This window comes from Oryzias latipes, chromosome 21 (assembly GCF_053564925.1).
Source record: "Oryzias latipes strain Hd-rR chromosome 21, Olatipes_Hd-rR_3.1".
NCBI lineage: Eukaryota > Metazoa > Chordata > Actinopteri > Beloniformes > Adrianichthyidae > Oryzias > Oryzias latipes.
Window position 1 is genome coordinate 9,094,133 of NC_136257.1, and position 27,800 is coordinate 9,121,932.

The 27,800-nt window shown below is 38.5% G+C and overlaps 1 protein-coding gene across 2 annotated transcripts in view; it reads left to right on the forward strand.

The window, feature by feature from the left end:
* The window catches only part of nalcn (sodium leak channel, non-selective), a 76,505-nt gene extending 61,699 nt beyond the window's left edge, over positions 1-14,806 (forward strand). For both annotated transcript variants that reach the window (XM_004081445.5, XM_078940004.1), the window contains 21 exons: positions 1,147-1,267; positions 1,360-1,491; positions 2,756-2,923; positions 3,146-3,250; positions 3,578-3,684; positions 3,896-4,016; positions 4,102-4,200; positions 4,665-4,758; positions 7,071-7,177; positions 7,276-7,350; positions 7,430-7,549; positions 7,664-7,732; positions 7,814-7,962; positions 8,063-8,156; positions 8,265-8,397; positions 9,896-10,011; positions 10,225-10,382; positions 13,302-13,452; positions 13,539-13,688; positions 13,806-13,923; positions 14,036-14,806. In XM_004081445.5, the coding sequence (XP_004081493.1) occupies positions 1,147-1,267; positions 1,360-1,491; positions 2,756-2,923; positions 3,146-3,250; positions 3,578-3,684; positions 3,896-4,016; positions 4,102-4,200; positions 4,665-4,758; positions 7,071-7,177; positions 7,276-7,350; positions 7,430-7,549; positions 7,664-7,732; positions 7,814-7,962; positions 8,063-8,156; positions 8,265-8,397; positions 9,896-10,011; positions 10,225-10,382; positions 13,302-13,452; positions 13,539-13,688; positions 13,806-13,923; positions 14,036-14,178 (2,530 nt within the window). In that variant the 3' untranslated portion in view covers positions 14,179-14,806. The remainder of the gene's footprint in view (positions 1-1,146; positions 1,268-1,359; positions 1,492-2,755; positions 2,924-3,145; positions 3,251-3,577; positions 3,685-3,895; positions 4,017-4,101; positions 4,201-4,664; positions 4,759-7,070; positions 7,178-7,275; positions 7,351-7,429; positions 7,550-7,663; positions 7,733-7,813; positions 7,963-8,062; positions 8,157-8,264; positions 8,398-9,895; positions 10,012-10,224; positions 10,383-13,301; positions 13,453-13,538; positions 13,689-13,805; positions 13,924-14,035) is intronic.
* Positions 14,807-27,800: the final 12,994 nt, after the last annotated feature.

Sequence of the window (27,800 nt, forward strand, 5' to 3'; positions counted from 1 at the left end):
AAAAATGGTAAAGTGCAGTGCTATCCCACCTATATGAAACTGAATCAGAGGGAGAAATTAATTGGCACAGATCAGTTGTTCCTTGATCAAGTGTTGCATCCTCTTTTTTTCCCCTTCCCTTTTTTTTAAGACTTTTTTCTTTTCCTGTTATTTGTCTGCATCTCCTTTTTAGTTTTTTTCGTTTTTTTCACGATTGTTTTCTAAAATGCTGCTGACTATGTATGCCTTATGATCACAATGCCAAGACCTGCAAACATTAGCCTTTCACTTCCTTAATTGAAAATGCCTGTTTGACAAATTCTGAAACTAAGGCACTCTTATTAGATGCTAAAGTTGCTCACTTTGAGTTAAGAAAAGCTTTTTTTATCAGAAAATAAATGAAAACCATTTTAACTATAGAAAAACACTAGATGGCATTGGCTTGCATGATATAAGTAACTTGGACAAATGTGAAAGCAGAGTTTGTGTGCATTCAGACCCCACTGTCCATGTCACTCACTAATTATACAGCCAAATGTGTATCATTTGGTCTATTTAGCTTCCAAATCTTGTCAGAACATTGTTTATTCAAAATATCATGCACCGGTAACAAATTCAGTAGAAATGCTCAGACTTAATTCAAATTTAACCAAGGTAGAATGAGTATACCATTCATCAAAGCACAACACAAATGTTTCTTTAGCACATTTAATCACATCTTTAGTTTCATATCAATTCAAATTTTGTTTTGTTTTTTTGTCATGAATTGTATGTAAGCGTATTGCAATAAAAAAAAAAAACGATTTTCAATCTAATTTCTCTGTGTTAAAAAAAACCACAGGAATTATTTTTATTCTAAAATAAAGTAAAGAACTACAAACAGGGCGCACACTTCATCTGCTCATAAAATTATAGCCAATTAGAGTCAGTGAAAGTTAAAAATCTGGATCCTATTTGTAGAAAAACTACGGCTATAACTCATTTTCTGCATCATCACAAACAAAACTAAATAGTTCATAGCACATAAACTAAACTTGTATGGCATAGACACATTATGGATTTTTTTTTAAACAGGAGATCTTTTTTTATCTTATTTTATTGAATACAATTCTCTTCTACACAATTGAGCTTTTGAACATTATTTTTCCCGTTGTGTGTCCTTCTTAGTGACCTCCTGGGCTTAGTCACCTATTTGGACTGGGTCATGATTGTGGTGACCATCTGCTCATGCATCTCCATGATGTTCGAATCTCCCTTCACCAGGGTGATGCAGGTCCCCACGCTGCAGGTATAAAAACAGCAGACAGATTGATGGGCCCACGACTCAGCGTGAGGATCGTGAGCGGACACATTTTACTAAAGCCATTATGTCTGTTTCAGATCGGGGAGTATGTCTTTGTGATATTCATGAGCATTGAGCTCAACCTGAAGATCATGGCCGACGGTCTGTTCTTCACCCCCACAGCCGTCATTAGAGACTTTGGAGGAGTAATGGACATCTTTATTTATCTTGTAAGATCTGACAACATCATTTAAACTGAACTAGTTTAATGTGACATGCTGTAAAATTGATTTATAACTCTTGTGAAGTCTCTTTCTTTACCATATAACACAGTAAGCCTGGAAAATACCAGGTAGAATGAATGGAAAATAGTTCATCTTTGAAAAATATGGAGAATAAAATGTAAACATCTACTTTTCTGTTTGTAAAAAGCAAAATCTTTAACCTTTTTTCTTGGAAAAGCTAAATGAAGAATAGTTTGAGACCCGTTGGCTGCTAATCTCTTATTATAACTGAGCAACATTCTGTTAATGAATATAGTGAACGGAGGGAGGTGCCATGATCCAAGGAGACTGAACCTTCTCTAAAAATACTTTAACACCTCCTAGATATTTCTGTTAACAATTTGTCACCAGATGTCAGAGCCTAGTCAAGTTTTAGCCTACGGCAAATATTTCACTGGGAGGCAACAAATCTCGACCAGACAAAAGCTGAAGGAAGGTGATCAAACTTCAATCTGTTTACACTTCGAATCCTATTTGAACACATTTCTTGCCAGCAAGATTAGGGCACAAATTTACCAGATTATACAAATGGGTTGTTTTTGTTTGTAAAACAGATGTTGCTCATGTAGCACAAGTTTTGCTTTCTTGTAAAAACTGTTCACGTTTTTTTGTGAGCTATTGAAGCCCAGATGAAATGCAGTCACGCAATAAACACAGTCAGTTATTCGTATTCAACTCCATTCCCACAATTATACATTCCAATGTTGTTTTTGTTTGCTAAGGGAATAAAACTTCTAGAATCTCCTATAATACTCTGAACTTCATTAACATGTCGAATTTCATTTCTATATCTTTCTAAATGGCACATCAATGATCTTGCGGTTTTGCTTCTAAATATAGTTCATTCATAAAAGCAATCAATGAAAGGCGTTAAAAAAAGGTGCGAGTGGGCAAGTTCACAGTTAGCTAAAGGAGACACAGGTGGTTGAAGAACAACTCCAATGAAATTTGGCATGTTTAACATGTTATTGTAGCTGTTTTCTCATGATGGAGGACACATATAAAGAATATTTAGCTTACAATGGCATATCCATAACTAATAGACCACTGAGAACGCTTTAACAATTGATCAAAAGATGATTGGAGTGGGACTTTAAACATTAGGCCATGCTGTTTTTTAATCTACATCATGGTGTCTAGGATAAAGATGTATACTGTTTTGTTTTTTTATTGCCTCTGTTTAGTGTTTTATGTGATCCCCCATCTGTAGGTGAGTTTGATTTTTCTGTGCTGGCTTCCTCCCGACATCCCCCCGGAGTCTGGAGCTCAGCTGCTGATGATGCTGCGCTGCCTGAGACCGCTTCGCATCTTCAAGCTTGTGCCTCAAATGAGGAAGGTCGTGCGGGAAGTTCTCAAAGGTTTCAAGGAGATTTTCTTGGTTAGTGCTCACATGAAATTCTTGTGATTTTATTTGTTTTTAAAGCTTTCTTTAATAGAAGGCAAACACCAGAGTTGACCATTGTATTGTGATTTTAATGCATTTTCCTGTTTTGTGAAGCACTTTAAATTACTTTCTGTACGAATTGCGCCATACAAATAAACTTGGCTAGCCTTGCTTTGCCTAGATCTGCCTTAAACCTTCCCCCTCGTTTCCCTGCAGGTTTCCATTCTGCTCCTCACTCTCATGCTGGTGTTTGCAAGCTTTGGAGTTCAACTGTTTGCTGGAAAGCTGGCCAAGTGTAACGACCCAAGTATTATACAGCGGGTACTGAAGTATAAACTCTGCATTAACTATCCTGTCCTTCGCCTTTTATCAGAGCTGACTCGGAGCTTCCTTTTATGTCATTTCTTGCAACACCCAAAACGTTTGAATTGTTTTTTGTCATATTGCATTGAAGAAATCTTGATTAGGAATTGTAAAGGTCTTTTAGTATACTTACAGTGTTAATTTTAAGTTAAATATTTGTTGATAATACAATTTTATTTGTAAGGACAAAAATTAGAGAAACTAAAGAACATTTTTTTTGTCCTTAAACTGATCTTTGCATGTTTTTGTTTTCTTCTTTTCTGTATTGCTGTTGATCTGTTACAGGAGGATTGCCACGGTATATTTCGAATAAATGTTAGCGTTTCCAAAAATCTCAATTTGAAGCTAAAGCCTGGAGAAAAGAAACCTGGCTTCTGGGTACCCAGAGTCTGGTAGGCCTCTTTCTTTCACATCCATCCAGTTTCTCACAACAGTTTGATGCTGGTAATGCTGTTTGACATGAATGAAAACTAGCTTACCTGTTGCTTTGTCAAGGACAAGACTCACTCTGTCAAAAAGCGACTTTTTTCTTTTCCTGATCTTTACATCAATCTCTGTTTTGTGGTTGTCGAGGCTAGAAGCATTTGGTTTTTCCTTTTCAAGGGCCAATCCTCGGAACTTTAACTTTGACAATGTGGGGAATGCTATGTTGGCTTTGTTTGAAGTCCTGTCCCTCAAAGGCTGGGTCGAAGTCCGAGATGTCATAATTCATCGCGTCGGACCGGTACAGATCCCACTCATCTGAACTATTGAAGTGACTTTTCTGCATCTCACAGAGATGACTGTCCATCTTCTGAACTTGTTTACAGATCCATGGCATCTACATCCACGTTTTTGTCTTTCTGGGCTGCATGATTGGACTCACGCTCTTTGTAGGTGTGGTCATTGCAAACTTCAATGAGAACAAGGTAACGACATCACATGTATTATGCAGCTAATCCACAGGGCTGTCAGTCCTTACCCTTGACTGTAGATGAGTACTGGACCGAGTCAGTAGGGCGTCACACATAGAAGATGGTTTATGTCCAGCTCCAAATCTGTAAAACGTCTTAAAACATTCAGCAAAGTGGGCAGATACTTCCTGATTGGAATGCGATGGGGCAGGAGTCATTCATTTTAGTTCTCATATACAGTCGTTGATTCTTACCAACATGTATGCTTTGCTATGCTATGCCTTCATGTATGCTAATTTGATGTTAGAATCGTGGAAAACTTTAGTCCAGGTGCTTTGTTTACTATTCTATAAATTCAGCAGAAGACAGTGTAGAGAAATCAAACTATTCAAATCACAGATGTACATCTATTTGTGTTTATTTTAGACCACCCAAAACAGCACCTGTGTTAATTAAAGTGCTTCTTTTTTATCTGTCAGGGTACGGCTCTGCTGACAGTGGACCAGAGGAGATGGGAGGATCTGAAGAGTCGACTGAAAATAGCCCAACCCCTCCACCTTCCCCCCCGCCCAGGTCCGCTTTACTTTAGATATAAAAACACGCCACCATTACTAACAACTAAACCACAAAGAAAATTCCACTGTCGAAGTTTTTACACTGCAAAAACTAAATCTTAAGAAAGTACAAAACCTTTGTTTTTAAGAATAATGCTCTTGTTTTCTGTCTTGCAAGAAAAGATAATTTTGTTAAGAAAGTGTTTCAGTAACAAAATAAACCTAGTTTAAGAAAATGACTAGAATTTTTTTTCATAAAGTAAGAGTTCTTGGTTTTCAAATGTCAAGATTTTTTGACATATTTCTATGGGGCCGTTTTTTGCAGTGTGTGTTCATTTGTGTCACCTTTATGATTTGTTCTTACTTAGAAACCAGGGTTTTTCAATTATAACTGATCCTTTAAGTAATCAGTCACCAAGGCACCGAAGACTTTAAACACTAGATCACAGCTAACCACAAAAGGTCTTTTAACTTCAGTTGCAGTCAACTACAAGTGCTGTCTGCATTTCATTTACATTTAATGGACAGGCGGTAACCAGTTTTTGTCCTTACAAATCCAATTTCAACCTGGGAATACTGCATGTTAACCTGCTGAATTCCTTTACCGGAGGCCATTGGAGCAGGAGAGGGACCTGCAAGGTGGTGTGGGAAATTACATGTTAGTACAGTAGAGGCTGCAAACTAACAGAAAATCAATGACTTCAGTTTTAGTCAGCACTGCAGTGTACCACAACAGCAACAACTTGACTTTGATTTACATCCAAAGGTATTTGCTCCCCTCTGGCAACAAATCACAGCTTTGACCTTTGCTTTCCAGTTTGTAGTCAATACTCACCGTAGAAATGTGATACTGTTACTATACTCCGGCTCTTGTCAGCAGTGACTTTTTGGAAGTCTACATCTGCTTTATAAGACGATAAAGTCCCACTCCAATCACATTTTGATCTGTTGCAAAAGCATAATGCCGTTTCTGGCCAAAATAAAATAAAAATCTGTGTCATTTTTTAGGACATAGCAGCAGTATTTCATTAGAGATTCAACTCTGACTTTTGGAGTGGAGTAAACCTGCTTCAACTTCCCATCATCCCTCTGTTTACAATATCTCCTGCTAGCTTACAGCCCCTCACACCCCCAATTTAACATTATTGGTACATTACCGTACAGTTTAGAGCCATATGCCGGGTCAGACGAGGAAAACAGAGACGTACATTGATCTAGTGGTCTGCAAGAAGCAGGGAGCTTGCTGCTAATTTTAGATTTCAACTAAAATTTGCCTTTTTTTTAGGCTTTTTTCAAACTGCATTTTTTGGTCTGCTTCTGATTCACAACGATGTGAAAAACTCAAAAATTTCATTTTAAGCTTTTTTTTCGTTATATAGATCCTCCATCATGAGAAAACACCAAAAACGCTATTTTTATTAGAGTGGGTTTTTAAGAGTTGCACCATCTTAATGAAGATATTTAAAAATTTAATGATAGCACTGATTAACCCTTGTGCTATCCTAGGCACTTTTATATTGGGAGTTGGGTCATCTAAAGATAACCTTTGCACATTTTTTATTATCTATTTATTTAGTTTTTTTTTCTATTTTACACATTTCTTTTTTGATTTGATTTGATTTGAAATGGTTTATTTCAAGCAATTAAGTAGAAATAATACACAACACCAATATAATCATCAGTTATACATTCATACAGTAACTAATCAAACTTAGGATAATTAGACATATTAATAAATATTTATACTTATTTATAATTCTTTTGCACATCCTTTTACCTGCACTGTTCTGTAAATAGCTTTTTAAATTATACAACTACTTTGATGTTTGCATTTATGCTACATTTTCTTTGTTCTTGTTTTTTTTATTTCATTCTAAGTCTTTTTTTCCCTCTGCTGTCAGTTGCTATGGTGACAAACAAATATCCCACATGTGGGATCATAAAGTACTTCTGATTCTGATTCTGATTCTGATAGACCCACTAGACAGTGCGTTGAACCTTTTTTCTTCAATGATTAGTGAACTTCACTGGTGTCCATGGATTACATGAAATCTTTCCACCTATGTCATGGTAGGGAGAACACGTCAATGCAAGGGTGGGGTCATCAAAGATAGCACAAGGGTTAAAGGTCCAAAGGCATCCTTGAAACTGCAAGAACTGTGCATGATTGCATCTAGAAGCGTGTGAATAAAAAAGGCGTGTGGTGAGATGGATCAGGAGAGCCATCTTCTGGACAGTGCTAGAAACAGCTGACAGACTCATGGTGAAACTGCTGCAAGATGGATAAGATCTGATTTTTATTTTAATCTTAGGATTGTTTTCTTCTCACAGAGAATGGAGGATTCAGGGCCAAGATGTATGATATAACTCAACACCCTTTTTTCAAGCGGGGCATTGCTGTGCTGGTGCTGGCACAGTCTGTTCTCCTGTCAGTCAAGGTAATGCCACATGCCACTCGTGTTTTTTCACATTTTATTCGTTTTTTTTGGTTGTTTTTGCTGACAGTTGATTAAACCTGACCTCCGCTCCCCTACAGTGGGACGTGGACGATCAAGTGACCTTTCCTCTGGCCACCATGTCCGTAGTTTTCACGTTCATATTTGTTCTGGAGGTGAGTTTGTGTTGACTGTATCTTTGACGAGCTTTTTTACTCTGGTCCCTTCTTCTCATGTTGACATATTGTTTCCTAGGTGACAATGAAGCTGATAGCCATGTCTCCGGCGGGTTACTGGCAGAGTCGAAGAAATCGTTATGACCTGCTGGTCACATCGCTTGGCGTCATCTGGATAGTTCTGCATTTTTCCCTACTGGTTAGAAAAACGTTTTTTTTGTTCATGAAAGGTGTGTGTGTGTGTGTGTGTGGGGGGGGGGGGGGGGGTCCCACAAAATGAAAACATGTTTAACTCCATATCTACTTCTTGCAGAATGCGTACACCTACATGATGGGCACATGTGTGATCGTCTTCAGGTTCTTTACAATATGTGGCAAACATGTAGGTTTGAACAGTATCTCTCCGATGAGATGATTGGATGTTTTTAACACAAAACCTTTGCTTTTCCTAACATTTGTGAAGGTGACACTGAAGATGCTGCTGCTGACTGTTGTTGTGAGCATGTACAAGAGCTTCTTCATCATCGTGGGCATGTTCCTCCTCCTCCTCTGCTATGCTTTCGCTGGAGTTGTTCTCTTTGGAACGGTCAAATACGGAGAGAACATAAACAGGTTGCGTATGGCATTTCCTGTCGAGAAATACAGAATGTGCAGTCGTGTAATGGGTGTTTGGGAAGGAATTGACACATTTGTTTGTGTCCTCCAATCACAGACATGCCAACTTCTCCACAGCAGGAAAAGCCATCACTGTTCTCTTCCGCATTGTCACAGGGGAAGATTGGAATAAAATCATGCATGACTGTATGGTGAGAAGAGCTCGAATTGTCGCAATTCTCACTGATACTGTAGATGTTTAAGCAAAAATGCATCGTTGTTGATTTCTGAAATCCTCTTTTTCTTTTTTTTGTCAACAGGTCCAACCCCCCTTCTGCACCCCCGACAAACATCGATACTGGGAGACAGACTGTGGCAACTATGCTGGAGCGCTCATTTACTTCTGCTCCTTCTATGTCATCATAGCTTACATTATGCTCAACCTACTTGTAGGTCAGTGGTTATATGTGTGCGTTTGAAGCTGTCACTAGGATCAAATGAGGGCAAAAACAAAAGCAGACAACAAAATGCTGCATTTTTTAGATCCTGATGGCAGCTTTACTTTCACCAAGTTAAATGTAATTTGTGACAGTAACAGTTAAAACACAATTTTTGGACTACATATGACAGAATGAAAAATAATCAAACATAATGGAACAGAAAAAGTAAATGCAACCATTTATTGAGTCCAGGAAAAGCATTTAATTCACATCAGAGCAGAGTATACTCCTAGAAAATGCTTTAAAAATGTTTTTTTTTTCCTTTTGCATTTCTTTCTGAAGCTAAGGTTTAAAAGGAATTGAAACATTATTGGACATTGTCACACAACATATTATTTAGTCTGGAAAAAAGATTTTTCGGCAAATTTGTACCCTTTTTACTATTCCCCTAGTCCAGGAGTGGGCAAACTTTTGGACTCGTGGGCCACTAAAGGTTTCAAAATGGGCCAAACCAGAAGCAAAAATGTGGAGCATTTTGGGAAACCAAGAAACAACATGTAATCCGGATTTTGGAGTTTTTCTTTCAGAATGGTGGCTTTGCTTTCATTTGAGTGCCAATTGTACTAATGTGTTGATGTTCCTCAGATAAAAAGGCAAACTTAGAGAAATGCTGTGGTGTTGGAATGATCGGAAAAATGCCTGTCTGACACCGAAAAACGACACATTTTCCAACACCACATCAATCCAAAATAACTTTCTGCACCTAAACAGAGATCAATTCATTTGTATTGCACCAACTATAGGTAGACATTAGATTACATTGAACATAAAACATGATTAATATACATTATTCCAGATGAAATAGTTTAATTGGCCTTATATAGTCGTAGTTTGCCCACCCCTGCCCTAGTCTAGATCTTGACCTCATGCTTATTATGATTTTTTTTTTTTTTCCAGTGAGTGATCTTTAACCCTGGTCCTCTAGATCCACTCTTGTTTTATCAACATCTATGTCGTACTTCTCGCTAAACACTGGCATCAGGACTGTTCTGTCAATCAAAGCATTGGATCACAGGATGCAGCTAATCATGAGTGAGCGGGAAAGAGATAGGTGGAATTCAAGTGAGGGGGTTGATATTGAGGACCGGGGCTGAAGATCACTGTTTTATACATTGCTTTTATTTCATAATAAACATATTTAGTTATTTCTTTCTCATTTTATCTTAAAAATGACTAGTTCAAGTTTTTCAGAAAATGAGCGTAGGCTAATTTAATATTCTTGATTAAAATTATAATAAAAATGTAAAACCTTTTTCATCTTAGTCCCTAAAATCTTAGGATAAAGTATTTTAAATATATTTTTAAATATAAAGTTTTACATTTTCACCATGCCTTCATAGCAAATATTACTATTTAGTGACTGTTTTCCCTTTTCTATTGGTTGATATAAGACTGAGAATGGGCTGTAAACCAATAAAAAAAGCTATCTTTATTCCTCCATTTATCCACAGCCATCATTGTGGAGAACTTCTCTCTTTTCTACTCCACTGAGGAGGATCAGCTGCTCAGTTACAATGATTTGAGGCACTTCCAGATCATCTGGAACATGGTAGACGACAAAAGAGAGGTGAGCCGCCGCCATTAGCTGGGAGGACACAGATTGTTATTGGCAGGAAAGGATGAGCTCCAAAGGTAAAAGCTTGACAAGTGAGTTGCAAGAAATGGAATTACAGCAGAGGAGAGTTTGCTGTTTTTTCTATGGATTTGAAAATGTATCAATGCTCTCGCAGCCACCATGAGACATCACCAGCTGGTTAAATCTTAGCATCTTTCTTTGCAGGGCGTAATCCCGACATCCAGAGTGAAGTTTCTGCTCCGCCTCCTCAGAGGCAGGCTGGAGGTGGACCTGGACAAGGACAAGCTGCTGTTTAAGCACATGTGCTATGAGATGGAGAGACTGCACAGTGGAGGGGACGTCACCTTCCATGATGTTCTGAGGTGATTATTCAGCACCATGTGTTCTAATCGGAGAACTTAAAAGGAGGAATGTACACTTTGACTCTCAATATTTATAACTCCACCCCCAACCTGATGAGATCACCATGGCACTTAATGTGGGTCCCTTTTAATGGTAAAAGAAAACATCATGGGAGGCATCCTAGCCTTATTTTAGCAAGTCAAACCCCTGTAACCATTTCAATCCAAATTTCATCTTGGACAATTTGGCAGCAAAACTCTGACATCACATAATTTTAGATTTAAAAGACTTCCTAAACATTTATCTAGTTACCAAAATTGATACACATACTTTACATGTGACTTGACTAAATAAAATTGAAATGTCAACAATGGCGCCGAATGATCGTACAGGGCCCAGGAGAGGTTTGCTGGAGCAGAGCTAAGGAGGGTTTCATTGAATGGTGCCGGCCATTCAGTGCCGCTTGCAGCTTTAATTTGAATATACAATATTCCCTCGTTTATCACAGTTCTTCTTCTAACTACCCTTTACGCCTTGAGGTGCTTAGGGCAGCAGCGAAACCTTTCCATTTCTGACGTTCACGGTCCAAGGTGTAAATGGTTCCCCAGGTGTGTCTACATCCTTTCTTTTTTTTTTATGAACTTTTCAAAGACAAAAGTGTCCAAATCCTTCTATTCAGCGCCAGGTGATCTTCGGCCAACCTCTTTTTCTTATTCCATCTGGTGTCCACTGTAGGGCTGTCTTTATGATTGTGTACATTCCAGAATCCTAATCTAGCCCTGCTTTTAGTGTTTAAGACTTCCATCTTCCTGTCGGTGGCTTCCAAGGTCTGGCTTTCACCACTGTCATCCATACAACTCTCTTGTTGGGACTCTGGGGGCTCATTGCACGTTGGAGTGGTTTTTTGATATGCAAACAGCAAAACCGTAACGGAAGCAACGGAATACAGCAGCAGTTTGAGCAGGAAGCACAAAAAAACAGTTCTGTCAAGTTAGTTCACAGGTTCAGACTTTAAAACGTCTCTAATAAATGTTTTAAACTGAAAGCAATTTTCCCATGTTTTGTCTTAACGCAAACAATGACCTACAAAGGCATTTCAACAGATAAAAAGCAGATTTTTGTTTCTTTTTAAAGGCGACGTTTACACTGCAGGCTGAAACGACCCAATTCCGATTGTTTTGCCCCTATGCAACCTGTATCTGATCTTTTCATGACAGTCTGAACAACACAGATCCGATCTTTTCAAATGCGATCCAGGCCACTTGGGTATGTGGTCCTGAATCCGATACTTATCCGATCTTTTGAAATGTGACCCCCGTCTGAACGTCCAGCCCACATGTATCCGACCCGTACGTCATTGATACGCTACAAACGTCATCATTCTGCTTTTAGGTAGGCTGGAGCGAGAACATAAACATCAACCATGGCGGACGATGCTGCTGAGACCAGTCAGTGGAAGGGAAGCGAACTCACCGATTTGATTCATATTTGGAGTGACAGCTCTATTCAGGCCAAACTCAAGGGTTCTTATCGCAACCGGGCGGTTTTTGAAAAAATTTCCAGCGAAATGGCCGAGCGTGGTGTTTGATTTTTCCCACAATTACTTTTTTTCCTTTCCGACTGTGGTCAGAAGCGCGGGGGAGGCCTTCTCCAGGGGCGAAAGCGGATCCTCCTTCGGGGTTCACTTACCCGTTTGGACCCTCAGATTCTCCAGAGCGGGTTAAGAAATAGTCAATAGCAGTTCTGCTGGGGGGAGCCTTCTTTTATTATCATTCTCCTTCCTCCGTAACACACAACATGAATGCACGCCCTCACTGCCCCCCTCATTCCCTACCTTGCTGCACGCGCTCTCTCTTCTCTCTCTACACGGCCCCAGCACATTCACATCCCCATTCCACAACAGTGGATACAGACGATCCTGGCTCCAATCCCTTCTTAAAACGAGAAGATTGTAATTGTGCTGGCTCCTTTGTGAAAATAAATTTAATAATGCAAAAAGAGCTCCGCTGTTGACAACACTGTTGTTGACATCCATTTTTAACGTTAGCTACTTCCGCAAACAACGAGTGACGTCGTTCACCGTTCAGTACTCTTCTGCACATGATGGTCACTTCTGGGTCATTTCACGGTCACACAGGAGATCACAAAAGTTCGCATTTAATTGGAAATGTGAACGGCCTTGCAAAAAAATCGGATTAAAAAAAAAATTTTTTATCTGTATCATTTTTTTCATCTTTTAAAAAGATTTTACAAAGGTATCGTATCTTGACTGGATACTCAAAATCAAATGACTCGGAATTGGATCGAGGCAGAACAAACCTGATAGGCACATCCCTAGTTTATATGTAACCCTTTAAACTTTTTAGAACACCCAAACTTTTGCATATATTTATTGAAAAGCACCCATTTTAATACCCCAATATAGAAAATAGAATGGAATATAACTCATACAATCTTTTTATAAACTGAAAGACTGAAAACTTTTGACTCATAAGAGCAGACCCTTTCTCCATATGATCTTCCAGAATGTTCTTCCCAACTTTTTGGCAAAAGTGGTAGTTTTTCCTTTTATGAAAGGTCATTAGAGGTCATCCTGCTGGAGGAACCTTCAGAATACTGTAGCAATTACTTTAGTTCAGTCACCAACCCAGCAGAATCAGAACAATCTGCCTTCTCTATTTGACAGTTGATGTTAAAAAACATTTATAATTCCCTGAAAATGACCTTTTGCATAATTTGAATGCTATAATTATCAACCCGTTTTAGGGAAACCTTAGTGTTTTATCAATTTTTTTCATTTTCTGCCATTTAAAGCAATTTGTAAAAGCTGAACTGTAAAATGTATTACATTCAAAAAATAATCTGGGGTGTTTTTCGACTGGTATTATATGCTATTCATTTTTTTTTGTATATTGAAATAGTTTTGTCATCGTTTCTAGCATGTTGTCGTACCGCTCAGTGGACATTAGAAAGTCTCTCCAGCTGGAGGAGCTGTTGGCCAGGGAACAGCTGGAGTACACCATTGAGGAGGAGGTCGCCAAGCAGACCATACGCATGTGGCTCAAGAAATGCCTCAAACGCATCCGAGCGGTACGTCCCTTTGCAATAAAAAAAATTAAAATAAGCTGTGCACACGCACACACCTCACAAGCATCTATGTCTGCGTGCGCTGGCAGAAGCAGCAGCAGTCGTGCAGCATCATCCACAGCCTGAGAGAGAGCCAGCAGCAGGAGCTGAACCGTTTCCTCAACCCTCCCAGCATCGAGACCACAGTGCCAAGTGAAGACCACAACACTAACAACGCAGACAACCCCTCGCAGCCTGAGGTAAAGCCCCGCACTGCACGCACACATGCACACAGCGTGATATTTTGCGAGAACATCATATAATCTGCAGGTATGCTCTTGCGCTGGAGCAACAAAGGATGTCTTGTCTTTGTTTAGATGAGTGGCCTCCAGCAGCTTCTGAGCCCCACACTGTCAGACAGAGGAGGGTACAGGCAGGACTCTACAGAGCTGGGGAGACCGCAAAGGAAGCTGGGACAGTGGCGGCTGCCTGCAGGTGTGTGTCTACTCTGTGGAGTTTTGCTCAGCCTTTAAAAACACATAAAAAAGTCTTTTGTTCTAAAAAGGCACAAAATAAAAAACTAAATATGGGGAGTTTGTGTTGTCAGGTCGCACAAGCGTCAAATCTATAGTGTGTAAGATGAACCCTGTCAACGACGAGGCATCTTCAGGGTCAGAGGTCAAGAAGTGGTGGACCCGTCAGCTGACTGTGGAGAGCGACGAGAGCGACGACAACCTCATCGACATTTAGACACAGAGCTGCAGCAGCTGGAAGGACACTTTTCCTTTTTTTAGCAAAGTTTTGCTGCATCCTGATCAACAAGGAGAGAGTCCCCTCCTTTTTGTCATTTGCTACCTAGTTCTCAATAGCTCAGGTTTGGCAGACTTTGGGTAGAGGTCACTGATAATTCTCTGAGTTAGCAGAAAGAGGTTCATAACTCTTAGGACAGGTTGTTATTTCCACTTCTCATTTTTCTATGCAGATCATGTGACCAAGCAGACTCAAGAATTATCTAAACACAAATCAAGAGAATGTTGCTGGGTGTCTCCTTTAGTGATCACGCCAGTGTTAGAAACTGTCAGTAGATGTTTGTCATTTCCTCCATGTCTTTTTATTGTCATCAGTGTTTCTGGTTAAGTCTCCTGTGCTCCTCAGTGGGACCCATGTAACCATGGGCTTTGTCTCTTTATACTTCAGCCAGGCCTCTCCTTCCTGTTGGAAGAACAGGGCGAATTAAAAGAAACTTTTACTACTATGACCCTGAATGTGCATTGAAGTCAAATCTACATGTATTTGTGAAGCACTAAAACTAGATCTATTTTATAATGATGTCCAACTATATGTACCTGTTATAATAAAGGCCTATTATATGAGGAAAGAGGTGTTCAGTTTCTATCTTTTACACCACAATAAGAACTTAAAGGTCATATTCTTCTTCCAACCATTTAAACACACCTTTTAAAAACAATTCTAAATCTTTTTTGCCACCTTTTAAAATGTGTTTTATTTTTAAAAAATCATTTTGTGTTAAAACATAAACCCCAAATGATTTTGAAACAAATGCAAAAAAACAAAAACTCATATGAATGGACTTTTCTCAACAATAGTGGGAATTGTAGTACATTTTACTAAAAATCTAGAATATACCAATAAAAAGTGACTTTGTTTGCAGCAGTTTTAGAGTGCAAGTCAGTTTCCTTCAAAACTGGGCATTTTCATGCTTTTATTTCATTTAAATAAAATAATTGTTGTGTAAGTACACTTAAAATGTACAGTTGAATTAATCAGCAAACAAATAACATAAAAATCTTCTGTTTTTAGTGTTTTGATCAGAAGTTATCTTTTCCGTTTTGCCATGGAACTAGTTTTAAATGCATCACCACACATGCAGTAGTTATTTCTGTCTCTGAAATTCAATCTGCAACTTCACTGGAAGTCAGTCAAAACACACTTTTTATTCATATACTTTATTTGTTCCAATTTTTTTCAATATTCATTCTCGGCATGCCTCCTTTCCTGGAAAATTTTCCAGGAAGATACAAATTAAGATAAAAAATTACCTTTATTCTTTTTTTTAAACTTTTTACAAAACTAAAATAAGACCTCAGTCTTTGCAGAAATATTGAAGATTTGCGCTTTATTTAAGCCAAACAATTTCAATTTCCTCATTTCAAATATACTGCCTATATAATAGTTAAAATTTTAATTTCATAGGTTAACAGGTTACTCTGGATTGTCCCTATAGGTGTGAATGTGAGTGTGAATGGGTGTGTGATTTGTGGCCCTTCGACAGGCTGGCGACCTGTCCGGGATGTCGCCTCCCTTCGCCCACGAGTGGCCGGGATAGGCTCTAGCAGCCCCGTGACCCCGTGAGGGACAAAACGGGTTTTGAAGACGAATGAATGAAAATAATTGTGTAGCTTTATGACAATTCGGTTTATATTATAGAAAATGAATTATAACCACCTTTAGTACTTGCTGAATTCCTTTTGAGGTCATGTAGCTGGCCCAGGCGATCTACTGTCAGGTGAAGGTGGGGCACACCTTGAACAGGTCACCAGTCTGTTCCAGGAACACATGTGCACATGTAAAGACAGTTTAGAGACACCGATTAACATATGCAGCATGTTTTTGGACTGTGGGAGGAAGCCAGAGAAGATCCACACCTGCATGGGAAGAACAAGCAAACTCCACAGAGAAAGCTTCCAGTCGGGATTTGAACTGGGTCTGACTCGCTGTGAGGCAAGAGCGCTTACAATCCCACCACCACGCAGCCCTTTTACAAGAACACAACACCCTCCAAAAAAGCCAAATGGACATTTTTGTTTGCGCAAAAACAAATCTGAAGAAGACACTCTGCCCCCTGGACACCATTGCCCCCTCCGGTGTACACGCTGCACCCCTCTGATCAGAAGTGAACCACTTGTCCCCTTCAGTTCATTTGATATGTTTTCTTTTTTGGACGATAATAAACAAAGTCAAAATGATGACGAAAAGCCTTTTCTCGCTTGTATCTGAGACCGGTGATGACTTCCCGCAGGAAGTCCTGCCTGCCTAATGAATCAGTCTCATCTGCCCCAGAACTCATAAACTGAGGTGTGTGTGTAAATAACAGACAGTTAATCTCTCCTGGTTCTCAGTGATGCATCCCTTTCCTTTCACAAATTTCATCAGACAAGGGCTGTGGGTCAGATTGAAGCTAATTGCCTAAAAGCCCTGGCATTCATCTGTGTTCACCTGTAACGAGGGCCCTTGTTAGCCACACAATGAGCCTATTAAAAGAAGCCCCGCTCTTCGTTTTTCTATTTAAAACCCTTTTAAGTTTCACAGCTGATGGGGTAAGGATGGATGGATAATGAATGCAAGACGGAGTGGGGAAGGTGTACGGCATCGGCTGCCTGTGGGATGCCTGCGCTATAGAAATCCTGGTTTAATCACACATTCCTCTCTGTGACTGAGTCCTCTCTCAGACATATGTTCCTGTAGGGAATCAGTGTGACATCAGCTTTGCTGCCAATCAACTGTCTTTAATTTATCTTTTCTCACTCCTTCTCGCCAACCATTGCCTCTTCAGCTCTACTGATCTGAGAGCCACCTCATCAAAGGTTTTATCCCCTCTCCCTCTTTTTCTTTTTTTTTTTAATTTTCACTCTGCATGGTAGAGCTTTTTTTTTATTTTGTCCTTTAATTGCCTCTGACGCTTACAGAGCCTGTTGTTTTAACCCTCTCTATTGTAATTTGTCCACCTCTCCCACTTGCATGTCCACTGCTTATTTAGGGCCTAATTGAGGCACTTTGGTAATTGAGGAGGAAGTTCTTAAGAGCAGAGGGAGTGGAAGAGAGTCTGCGAGTCCAGATTACCTGTAATTAAAGTACATGATGGCTTTGATAGCTCTGTTCCCTCCTGTTGAGTTGGTGAATTCAAAGCCCGAAGCCTTCAGCCACGGCATCACACAGGCAACAAAATGCCTTCTCTGTTTATATTACAACACGGGTGCAGAGACTGCAGGCATGACAGGCGCAGCGGCTGAGAGGAGTCATCCTGCAGAAAACACAGATGCTAAACCACAGAGCAGATTTTTGGCACTCCAGAGCTAATTAAAGGAATGTTCTGGAAGAGAACTTGTTGGAAAATGGTTCAGGGCTCCCTTGTCACCCTCCTCCAGTAAGTCTGATTTTATATCTTCGGGCTTCATGCAGAGACAATGTGACCAATCTGATTATTAACAAGAAATGAAGTGTGATTGCTTGAGAATGAGGGAACGCTTCCCGTTTGAAATGGATGAAGCGTGTAGAGGATGGGATTTTTCCTAAAGCTTTATTCACTGGCCAACTGATCTCAGAACTGTTTCTAGGAGCTTACCAGTTTCTCTCATTTGGAAGAAACTAGTTTGACCTGAAATCTCAGCCCAGCAGTCTATTTTTAATGTGACTGAACTAAAAACACAAAGAAATTGGGCAAACTTTAGAGAGGAGCACTCAACCACTCAATTCCACATTCACACCGGGCTCGAAAGTGCACTTTCAAGCAACTTCTTCCATGTAAACCCGTGTAAATGCGGTTCCATGTTCAAAACTCTTCCTTTCACGCATTGATAACATTTTCAAGACCGTTTTCTGGCTCTACGTACAAAGCACCGCGTTTGATGCAGCAAACCAGTTGAATTTTGACCAATCAGGGACTCGGATTTGGCAGTATTGTGTTGATGGCGTCCCTTTTAATTCACAGAAGTGCCAACTTTTCGAAAATTGATCATGGAGGAGAAAATAATGACTGAGGTTTAAGTCCTGCTGGAATTCTATGACACTGAGTCTTTTACACATTGGAATAGAGCAGTGAAAGAAAAAGCCTGGAAGAACATTCCCCAGGTTTGACATTTCACACCAAGCCTTCCAACTGTAGGTACATCCGCTCGTATCGGGTAGCAACAGTCTAGTGTGAACACCATATGTTAAACGCACATTTAGTTTAGCCCACTTTGGAACGTGTGCCATGGGCCCAGTGTGAACGTAGAACTCGCCATTTTGCCAAAAATGACGAACGGCCCATATAGTGCATTATGTAGTGAATAGGGAAGATATTCAGACATAACCTCATTCCATTGCATCCGAAAAACTTGTCATTTGAAAAAATGTATACGTTTTCATCATCAGAACACAGTGGATTCATAAACAGTCTTCATAAATGTTCATATCTATTAGGTATTTAACACTTCATGAACCATGAGGTACAAAAAAGTTACATGATGTGGAACATTTCTGAAGCAAAGTACTGTGTGAAGTCACCAACCTGGTTGGGTTTAACTCTCTGTCTGAGATGACAGCCAATGTAAAATGTCTAAAGAGACTCATTTATTGCTGTACTGGACTGATGAGAGCACAAAATAGCCCATACTGAAGCACACAAAAACCTATTATTAAGAATAGTTCTTAGTACTCCTAAACAACAAATGATTGCTTTGAAAAATCACTAAAAAGTGGAATGACAGAATGTGACTGTCACTCAAAGACGAGATTGTCTTAGAAAGACTGCTAACAAGTTTCTTTTTTTTAAATTTGTAGTATTTGAACTTCTGCTAAACTGTAAACACCTATGGGCCCAACGCTGGATCCCCCTCAACCAGTCCCCAGCCTGAATAAAATACAGGGTTGTGTCAGGAAGGGCATCCAGTGCTGATTCGCTGAAACAACAGCGGATTTGTAGTATTTGCAGAAACAAATAGGAATCGAAGCTATGCCCATCCAAACTGTTGATTTCTTCGATTACTTTCAAATGCTTTAAAACAAAAATCAAAGTGAAAAGAGGTCAAACTGTTTTTATCAGATATTATACAAGAATCTTTCTGCATGTTTAGGTGACAGTTTCAAACACTGTAAAAGATCCTTCTTGTGTTTTGGACACATGTCCCCTAAATATTCGATATCATGAATTCATATGAATGACTCTTCATTGGTGTGAAGCATTCCACACGTGCGTGGCCTCATAAATAAGGTGGTGCCAGTGCAAATTAGCCGCCTGGATCTGGTGTCAGCCTTCACCCCAGGTCCAGGCCCGATCCGGTTCCTCGTGTTTTGAAACAGATGGCTACTTCTGCAATAAAAAGTAGCAAATTATTTTAGCAGCAGGCAGCAAAAGCAATTAACAACTGGTATAATGTGTTGATTAAAATCTATTTCAGTCTCAATGATTGCAAAGGAAAAGAAACAAAACAACAGCAAATGTCAGGTCAAGGTACACTGACCGTGAACACAACACAGCTGTTTTTCAGAAGAGATTTTTTTATTTTATTTTATTATGTTAGTTTAAGAAATGCACAAAAAGAACATTTTGAAATCCCTTTTTATCTATTTAATCTAACATTTTGGTTTGTTATTGTTGCTGCAAAATCTATATTTTGGTCTTTTATTTTGAAACAAACACAAAAAATTGGGGATTATGGAAGATTACAATTTTTTCTTCTTTGTCTTGATTTTTGTTTTTTAAATATGGAAAATGTTTTTTGATTTACTTTTGTCAGAAAAGTGCTCTATAAATAAAGTTTGATTTGATTAACTGGAGAGGCCCACTGTGTGTATTTCCAGTTTACAGTCAGACCTGGACTCTGCGGCTCCCTTGCAAGCAGGATGAATGCAGGGTGTCATTTCTGAGGCTTTCACTTCATGTTCAGTGCCTCATCAGCCGCAGTCAATTGCCACCCTGGTGAACACTGAGCACAAAGTGAGAAGCTTTATTTCGCCTTTAAGCCAGCAAATCTCATTTTCACTCAACAACTAATCAGTTCCATTCATCTGGCTATGAGTCCCTGGTTTCCCAGTTCTACACCTGGCTTTGCCGTCTTTAATTACTGGAAAGGCAGGCCTTTGTCTGATCCGGAGCCAAGATTAGAATGCAAGCGGCAAAATTCTGAAGAAAAATCATGCAGGCTCGAACCAAGTCAATTACCCACCAATCAAAGGAGAAAAGCCTGTAATTGCAGGGTAACAATAAGAGCCTCTGCATTAGGCTGAGGGCTCAGTGTATTATAAGCAAAGCATAATGCTTACCTGCAGGGGGTGCTATGCTCCAACTATTAAATATCACTGTGGCAAGCAATCTTACAGATGCTTAAAAAGCATATTTTGATGTGACAATGGCTCTTGGAGACACATTGCTTTATAATTTCATGTTCTTACACTGCTATTATGTCAATTTGTGCATATGGCATTTTTAAAAGAGGAGGCAGAAAATGGATGGATGGATGGATGGATGGATGGATGGAGGAGACAAAGCTTTTACACTCTTAAATAAGAAGTACTCATAAAAATAAAGTTCCTATCTATTTTTATTGTAGCAACAAATGTTTTTTTTTAAAAGTCGTGTATAAATATTATTGTTTAAATTGAGGGTCCGCAGCCTGGGGCTCCAGAGCCTCATGCGGCTCTTTTATCACCCCCATTGTGGCTTTTTGGCTTTGAAGAAAAATGCTAGTGATTTGAATAAATACTGTTTTTTTTATTAATTTGTTTTAGCTAAAAAAGCGTTTTTCATTTATGTTTTGATTTTTAACACGTCAGATAACTGCGGAAAATGATACTAAAAGGTTTAATCTGAAGAAGTTTAAAGTACATATAGCTTTCTTTTAAAAATTTGATTCTACCCTAATGTGTAGAGAAAGGATGAAAAAGCAGTATTATACAAAATGTTTAGTTTGACTTTCCTGCTGTTTTAATTCAAGTACATCTGCTGCAGCAGGAGGATCTTAAGGTGTATTTTATTTTGAAAGGAACTTGTATCAAGTTCAAATTGTTTTATAAATGAAATATAAAACTGTTATAATTCAATTATTGTATATATTTAAACACTCCACATTATAGATAATTGGCTAATGGTCACAAAAATTTAAGTAAAATGTATTTTCCTAACAATAAAGTGGGACTTTGTGGTCAGTAAGGAACTGGAGCAAATGGCTATTTGAGGGTTAAACGTTAAAGACTGCTGGTTACAATAGAAGTATATGTTTTTGTAAAAAAATAAAAAATTAATAAAAAGTCTGTTCTTTTGGAGAGTTTTTCCCCTACTGCTGGTTGCAAAACATTCAAGCCAAAAATAACAAACAATTGAAAGATGATTAAAAAAAAATCTTTTTTAATCAGTTGCAAAGAAACATTAAATTTTAGCTGAAGAGGCCTGTCTCTCTGATCTTACACTGGCACATTGCAGACACACAAACACACCTCATTAATAGTTGTTTTTTCTCTTTCTAAAATTTCCATAACTTAAAGCAAATCACTACTCATCAGCATTTTTTTCACTGCTTCAGTACGTTGCGATTGCTTTTAGTTGTGTGCATCTTTGTAACATTCATTCTCACGATGACCAGCCTGTTTTTTAAGCCTCATGGCCAACAGCCTGGAAGGAAGGAAGGAGAGATTTAAAGGCAATGAAAGAGACAGAAATATACAGCAGAGCCTGCTGGCAAATGACAGCAACCCCTGCCAGGCTACAGAATGGGATAGTTTGGGACAACTCTGGGGAAAACTGACACCATCAATTTTAGCTTTCCTTTTTTCCATCCTTCTCTTTCTGCTTTTATCCGGTGGCAGTCACAGATTACCAGTCACACAAAAAGCCCGCTCTTGTCTTGTTTGTTTTCAGTGCGGTCACACACACACACACACACACTCACACACACATAAAATATCTGACCCAAAAGATTCATACTGTCTACTGACTGATCCAGGCTTGAAAACCAATAATCAACTGACATCAATGTGAAATTCAGCATTCATTCATGTTTTGTTTATTCATGACATCATAACTCAAGATTAATTCATTGATCAAGTGTCAGGATATTTGAAGAAGTATCAAAGATGCAGTAAAAAACATTAAACATGCATACTTTCCTACTTCTACCCAAGCACAGATACTACGTTTGCTGAGTATGAGCATAATTGAGTAACTACACTAACCATAAAATACTTTATGAGTAATAGAGACCGACGGGATTCAGATATGAGTCCCTGGGTGAGTAAAGGTGGGGGGAGAATAAGAGATCAGGCTGGCCCCTACATCCCAAAATGTTTCAGTTTTACAACTTGACGACATTTGCTTCCAAATGAAAATTGAAACATTTATCCATCAGAATAAAAAAAAGAAAATAGGAATGTGACAATGAAGTGGCATTTGTTTAAAACCTTCTAGATTTGGTGGGTATCCAGTTTATTAAATGAGTTCATCAAGTATTTCTTTATTAAACATGCTGAGATTTAAAAATGTTTTTTAATTACTGTAAAAGAAAAAAGAAATAATGAAAACATTTTAATAAAGTAGAATAAAAGCAGTAACTTTTTTAAGTCTATTTTTTATTATATATAGTCTTAACTTACTCTAAACTTTTTCTTCACTACAAAAATCCATCAATTAACAGATTTTTGATGTTATCGTCAACATTTTCCAAATAATTAAAAATAATTTATGTTTTTCAGTGTTAATTCTTGTCAATCCAAAATAATTTGAGGAATGATGTAGGGAATAAAGAACACAGAGAAAACCCAACTGTGGAGGAAAAAGAAGTCTGTTTCCCCAAAAGTGTGTTTCTAGCAGAGAGGGATCCAGCAGCAGAACGACCAGCATGACTAACGAACAGACAAAACTCTGACAAGTGTCAAAAGTCTTCAATCCCTCTTGGATGTTCAAACCTCTCAAACTACAGAATTACATGTCGGAGATAAACTCACAGGAGGAAGCTGCGCTTCGCCATCAGTGTTTACAGCGAGGATGAGGAGCCTCTGACCCCAACAAGGGACACAGACCAATCAGAATACCACAAAAATGTTGTCAAATCTTTGTTTGTTTTTTTCTTAAAGGGGAGGGGAGGACACCACACATTTTCAGATGCCAAAGTTTAAAACGAGCTTTTAGACATTTTCAGTCCTCTGTACAGATTTACTTTTTTCACGCTTTGACTTGGCAAAGTCGCTTGTAGATTCCAATTTTTCTGTACATGTGTTGTTAAAAATATTGCTGCATTTCCAGAGGAGAATTTTTTAAGGTCACTCCTTTGATCTTTTCTACAAACTATATATATATATACATATATATATGTGGTTCACCTCTTGGCTTGACTGTGAAACATTCATGTGTCAGAACAAATATTTTTGATTATTCTGGTTTTATGTTGGTCACAAAAATACTAAATAAGCTTTACTTGATACTAGAGAGTGTGAGGCACCTCCTCCAGTTACCGTCCACATCAAAATTGTTGGATTTTTAACTTTTTTTGTTTAGTTTTGAAAAAGTACTGTATCGCAAACACTTGTAAATCTCTTAGAATCTTTAATGAGAACTTTCCCGATCCTGTTGTGACCTTCTAGACTTGAACAGGTCAAACGTTGAGTGAATGTAAAAAAAAACAAAAGAGCTCCATGAAACTCCATAAAAACGTTTTCTATAAGGATAAGATCAAAACATTTGAACCCATAAAATCATTCATATTTGATACATATATTTCTAAGACTCCTATCACAGTAGCATGATTCAAACTTTCATTAATCCCAATGTTTATAACTTGGACCATGGTTTTCTGCACTGTAGTTCATCATTGTTGCCACTAGGGGCAGTAGAAGGGCTCATTTCGAAATGCTTGCTTCCAGGAAATCTTAAAAACACAAAGTTTGCCTAATTTTCTCAACTTTATGGTGAGAATAACTAACCTATTGTTACTCCATGTTTTAATAGACTATTTGCCGCATTAACAGATATAAGGTTTTTTTATGATTAATTCTTTACAATACACTTACACCATGTTAAAAATGTGTGGATCAAATTTGAGACAGTGAGCAAACAAGGTGCTTTTTCCCAGAACATTTGATATTTATACATCTTAGACTAAAATTGTTTTGAGCAAAAAACAAATTAATAACCCAATAGATCATAATTGATACTATCTATACTGAAAAAATGATATTCCGAGTTTTTGCGGGTTTCATCAAATGATTTAAAAATCAATTTAATTCCAAAAAATGTAAAATGTCTGGGCATACCATTAACCACATTAGACTTTCTATGGTAACCTTCTCAACTACTCTTTATTAGATAAAACTATATTTTAAAAGCTTGTAAAAAGTATAGATTTATCTACAGCAAAAACAAAAGTCTAGTTCCTTTTTTTTCTATCTTATGACAACAGAATTTTGCCTAAATTGATTCTTTTTATTAAACCCCCTTTTATGTGATTGAGTTTGCTAGCCATTCATCTCATGTCCATTATTAACCCTCTAAAAGTAAGGTTTTATTAACAGCTGCAGAAAGACATATTAATCGTTTAATGTTAAACCCCATTTTTATACAAAAATATCTGGACAATTTTATTCATCATCTTAGATGAATTAAGATAAAGCTGAATTTGGGTTATGGAAGTGTGAGGGCAAGCGTTTCATAAAATGTGACAGCAGCTTAATGATCTGAACAAAAGACTGTACAGTAATAGATTTCCACGGGCAAAGCCATTCTCAGCTGTACTTTGAGCACTAATGACTCATAAAGCCTCGCTGCCACCCCAACTTGACAAATGGCAAATGTCAGCGGCATATTCTCCTGGTAGGCATAATTTTATTAAGTGCAAATATCACTGTGCTCCTTCAGAGACACTCAAAGGTTAGGCCAACAGCTGTAGCAGCTTCATGTGTGTTCGCCGAGGTTTTGCTGCAAATGCGACTCCCCCGACACGATGGACGCAACCAGTGAAGCATGAGGGTGGATGGTCTAACTAAATGCAATAAGGAGAGGCTAAGACCATGTTTATTTAAAAGCCTAGGAAAATAACCTAATGGGGGACAGTGCGGTAAAGACTTTTGGTGGGGGGAGGTAGGAAAAAAGAGGGGGAGAAAATAACAGACTAGTGGTGTATAGTCGGGGAGATGATTTTTTTTCTCACTTATTGGTCCCTGTAATTTGTTGACTCACTCATCCATGCAGAGTCTTTATGTTTAATGCAACATTGGAGAGGAAGAGGGAAAAGGAGGTGGTTGGGTGGGGGCTGCTGGGGTACCCCTGAGAGATTAGCCTCTACTTCCCAGTGTGAGAGAAGGAGGGGGATGAATATTAAACTTTAAAGTGGGCCTCAGATGCTAATCAGGGCTTCATATTGGTCCGAAACTACTCAATACACCTGGCAAACAACTGATGCCTTGAAAATGTCGACTCGTTTAAAGGCGTTTGAACAAACAGAAGTAATAATCAGATCAATTTATTTAGATAAATGAAGATAGATCTCTGAATATCTCAGTTACCTATCACAAGTTTATGAATTTCACTGCAAAAACTTCATGATAGATTCTTTTTTGAACTTCTATTGTGTGTCATGTCCAGCTGTCAGATGTGTGTCTGCCTTTTGACGTGTGCTGTGCTCTGACACTCCTCATCCTTGCCCAGCTGTTACCGGAGAGCCAGCCCTGACCTGGCCCCCCGAGAGGGTCACACCCGTGTGGACAAACACCGGTGGCCCACTGTTGGCAACGGCTTCCTGCGAGTTCCAATTTACAGAGGCGGTTAGCGCTGTCTGTTTGGCTTAGACAAAGTGCTACATCAACAAATCAAAACAGCTCTGGACGCAGACTGAAGCCTGTAAAAAAGACTTATTTATGATGCATTGCCGTTCAGACTCACACTGTGACATTTCATGGTAGATAAATGTTACAAAAGATACTTTTAAAAAACTTTTGGTGGCAGATGTGAACTTCTGGTGCTGTAGAACAGATAGTCTGGACAATAAACTGACAAAACTTTTAATGATAAAAGTAGTAAAACAGGTAAATATATATCAGAATTGTTCATCATTAGTCCAAAGTTGGCATATTTCTTCAAGCAGTGGTTGGAGGAAACAAAAATCCAGCTCTTCTGTCAATGGTGTGAAAGGTTTAGGTCTTAGACAGGAATACTGAGGTGCTATGGGCTGCAAATAGGTTAGACTAAATGTAAAATAACAAATAAATAAATACAAACATTTTTCATTGGTTGTCCCATTTAAAAAAAAAAAGAAAGACATTTTTAGAATGGATGGATGGCATTTCTACAAGTGAAAATGAAAGAAAACCTTTAAAATACTAGTAGCAGTGACTGTTTGCTACTAATTATGTCATCAACTTTGTTAACTCTCTGAAATTTCCTCTGGCACTTGTGCATGGAGGTCCCATGGGGGTCCCGCATGTGGCGTAGGCATCTGCCGTTACGGACCTCAGCTAGTTTTTGTTATGTTTGTACTCATTGTGTCTTTGTTTCTGGGTTTTATTTGTGTTTTGTTTTCCTTTACTTTACAATTTGAAACAAGCCTCTAAGGAACCAGCTCTAACAGTGACCACAAGCAGTGCAGTGGCAGACACTAAAGCTCTGTCCAAATTCCCACCCCATCCCCTAACTACTAAAAATATACAGTCTAGAACGGCACTGTGTAGTGCCCTGAATTTTAAAAGCAATTCGGACACCGTGATTACTTCCATTTTTTTTAAACGGCGAATATGACGTCATCAATTTTATGAAGTTAAAACCTAACTAATATGAGCGTTTTGTAACGGTTATTTATAAATCCACTGTGTTCTGAAGATAAAAAAAAGTTTATTGTTTACTAAAAAAATACATTTAAATACATTTTTTTGGCGAAAATTGTTCCAACGTAATGCATTGTGGTCTATATTCGCCAATCTAGTGAGCATCGATGCACACTAGTTTCTCGCAGAGACTTCTGGGAAATTTCTAGAGCACTAAATTTTGGAATTGTAAATTCAGAAAGCACTACAAAATGGTGAATACGCTATATAGTGAGTAGTGAAGAACTTCGGACACAACCTAATACACAAATACCTATTAGCGAAATGCTAACACCACCGGTGGAAAGCTAACGGCTATGTCCAAATTCCTTCCCTACTGCCTAACTACTAAAAAAATATCTTGTACCCATGATTTGGAAGCAATTTGGACACATCACCATATTTTTTTTAAACGACAAATACAACGTCACCGATTTCTTGAAGACCCTGGTAAAAATTAGCATTTTACAAAGACCATTTATGAATCCATTGTGCTTTGATGATGACAATTTGAATGGTTTATGAAAAAAATACATTTAAATAAAATAAAAATCCACAAAAATTGTTCAAAATCGAGTCAGTATCGTTCCACAATGTTTTTTTGCAGAGACTTCTGGGAAACTTCTAGGGCACCGGAGTTTGGAACTGTAGATTCAGACAGCACTACAACACAGTTATAGCACCAGTGCACTATGGAGGGAGTAGTGAAGGAATTCACAGTCTAAATCTGGACAGTATAATCTTCCCTACTGTTCCTTCCTATATATTGCATATTGCCCTCTGGTCTCTGTATGCCGTGTAACCACCTT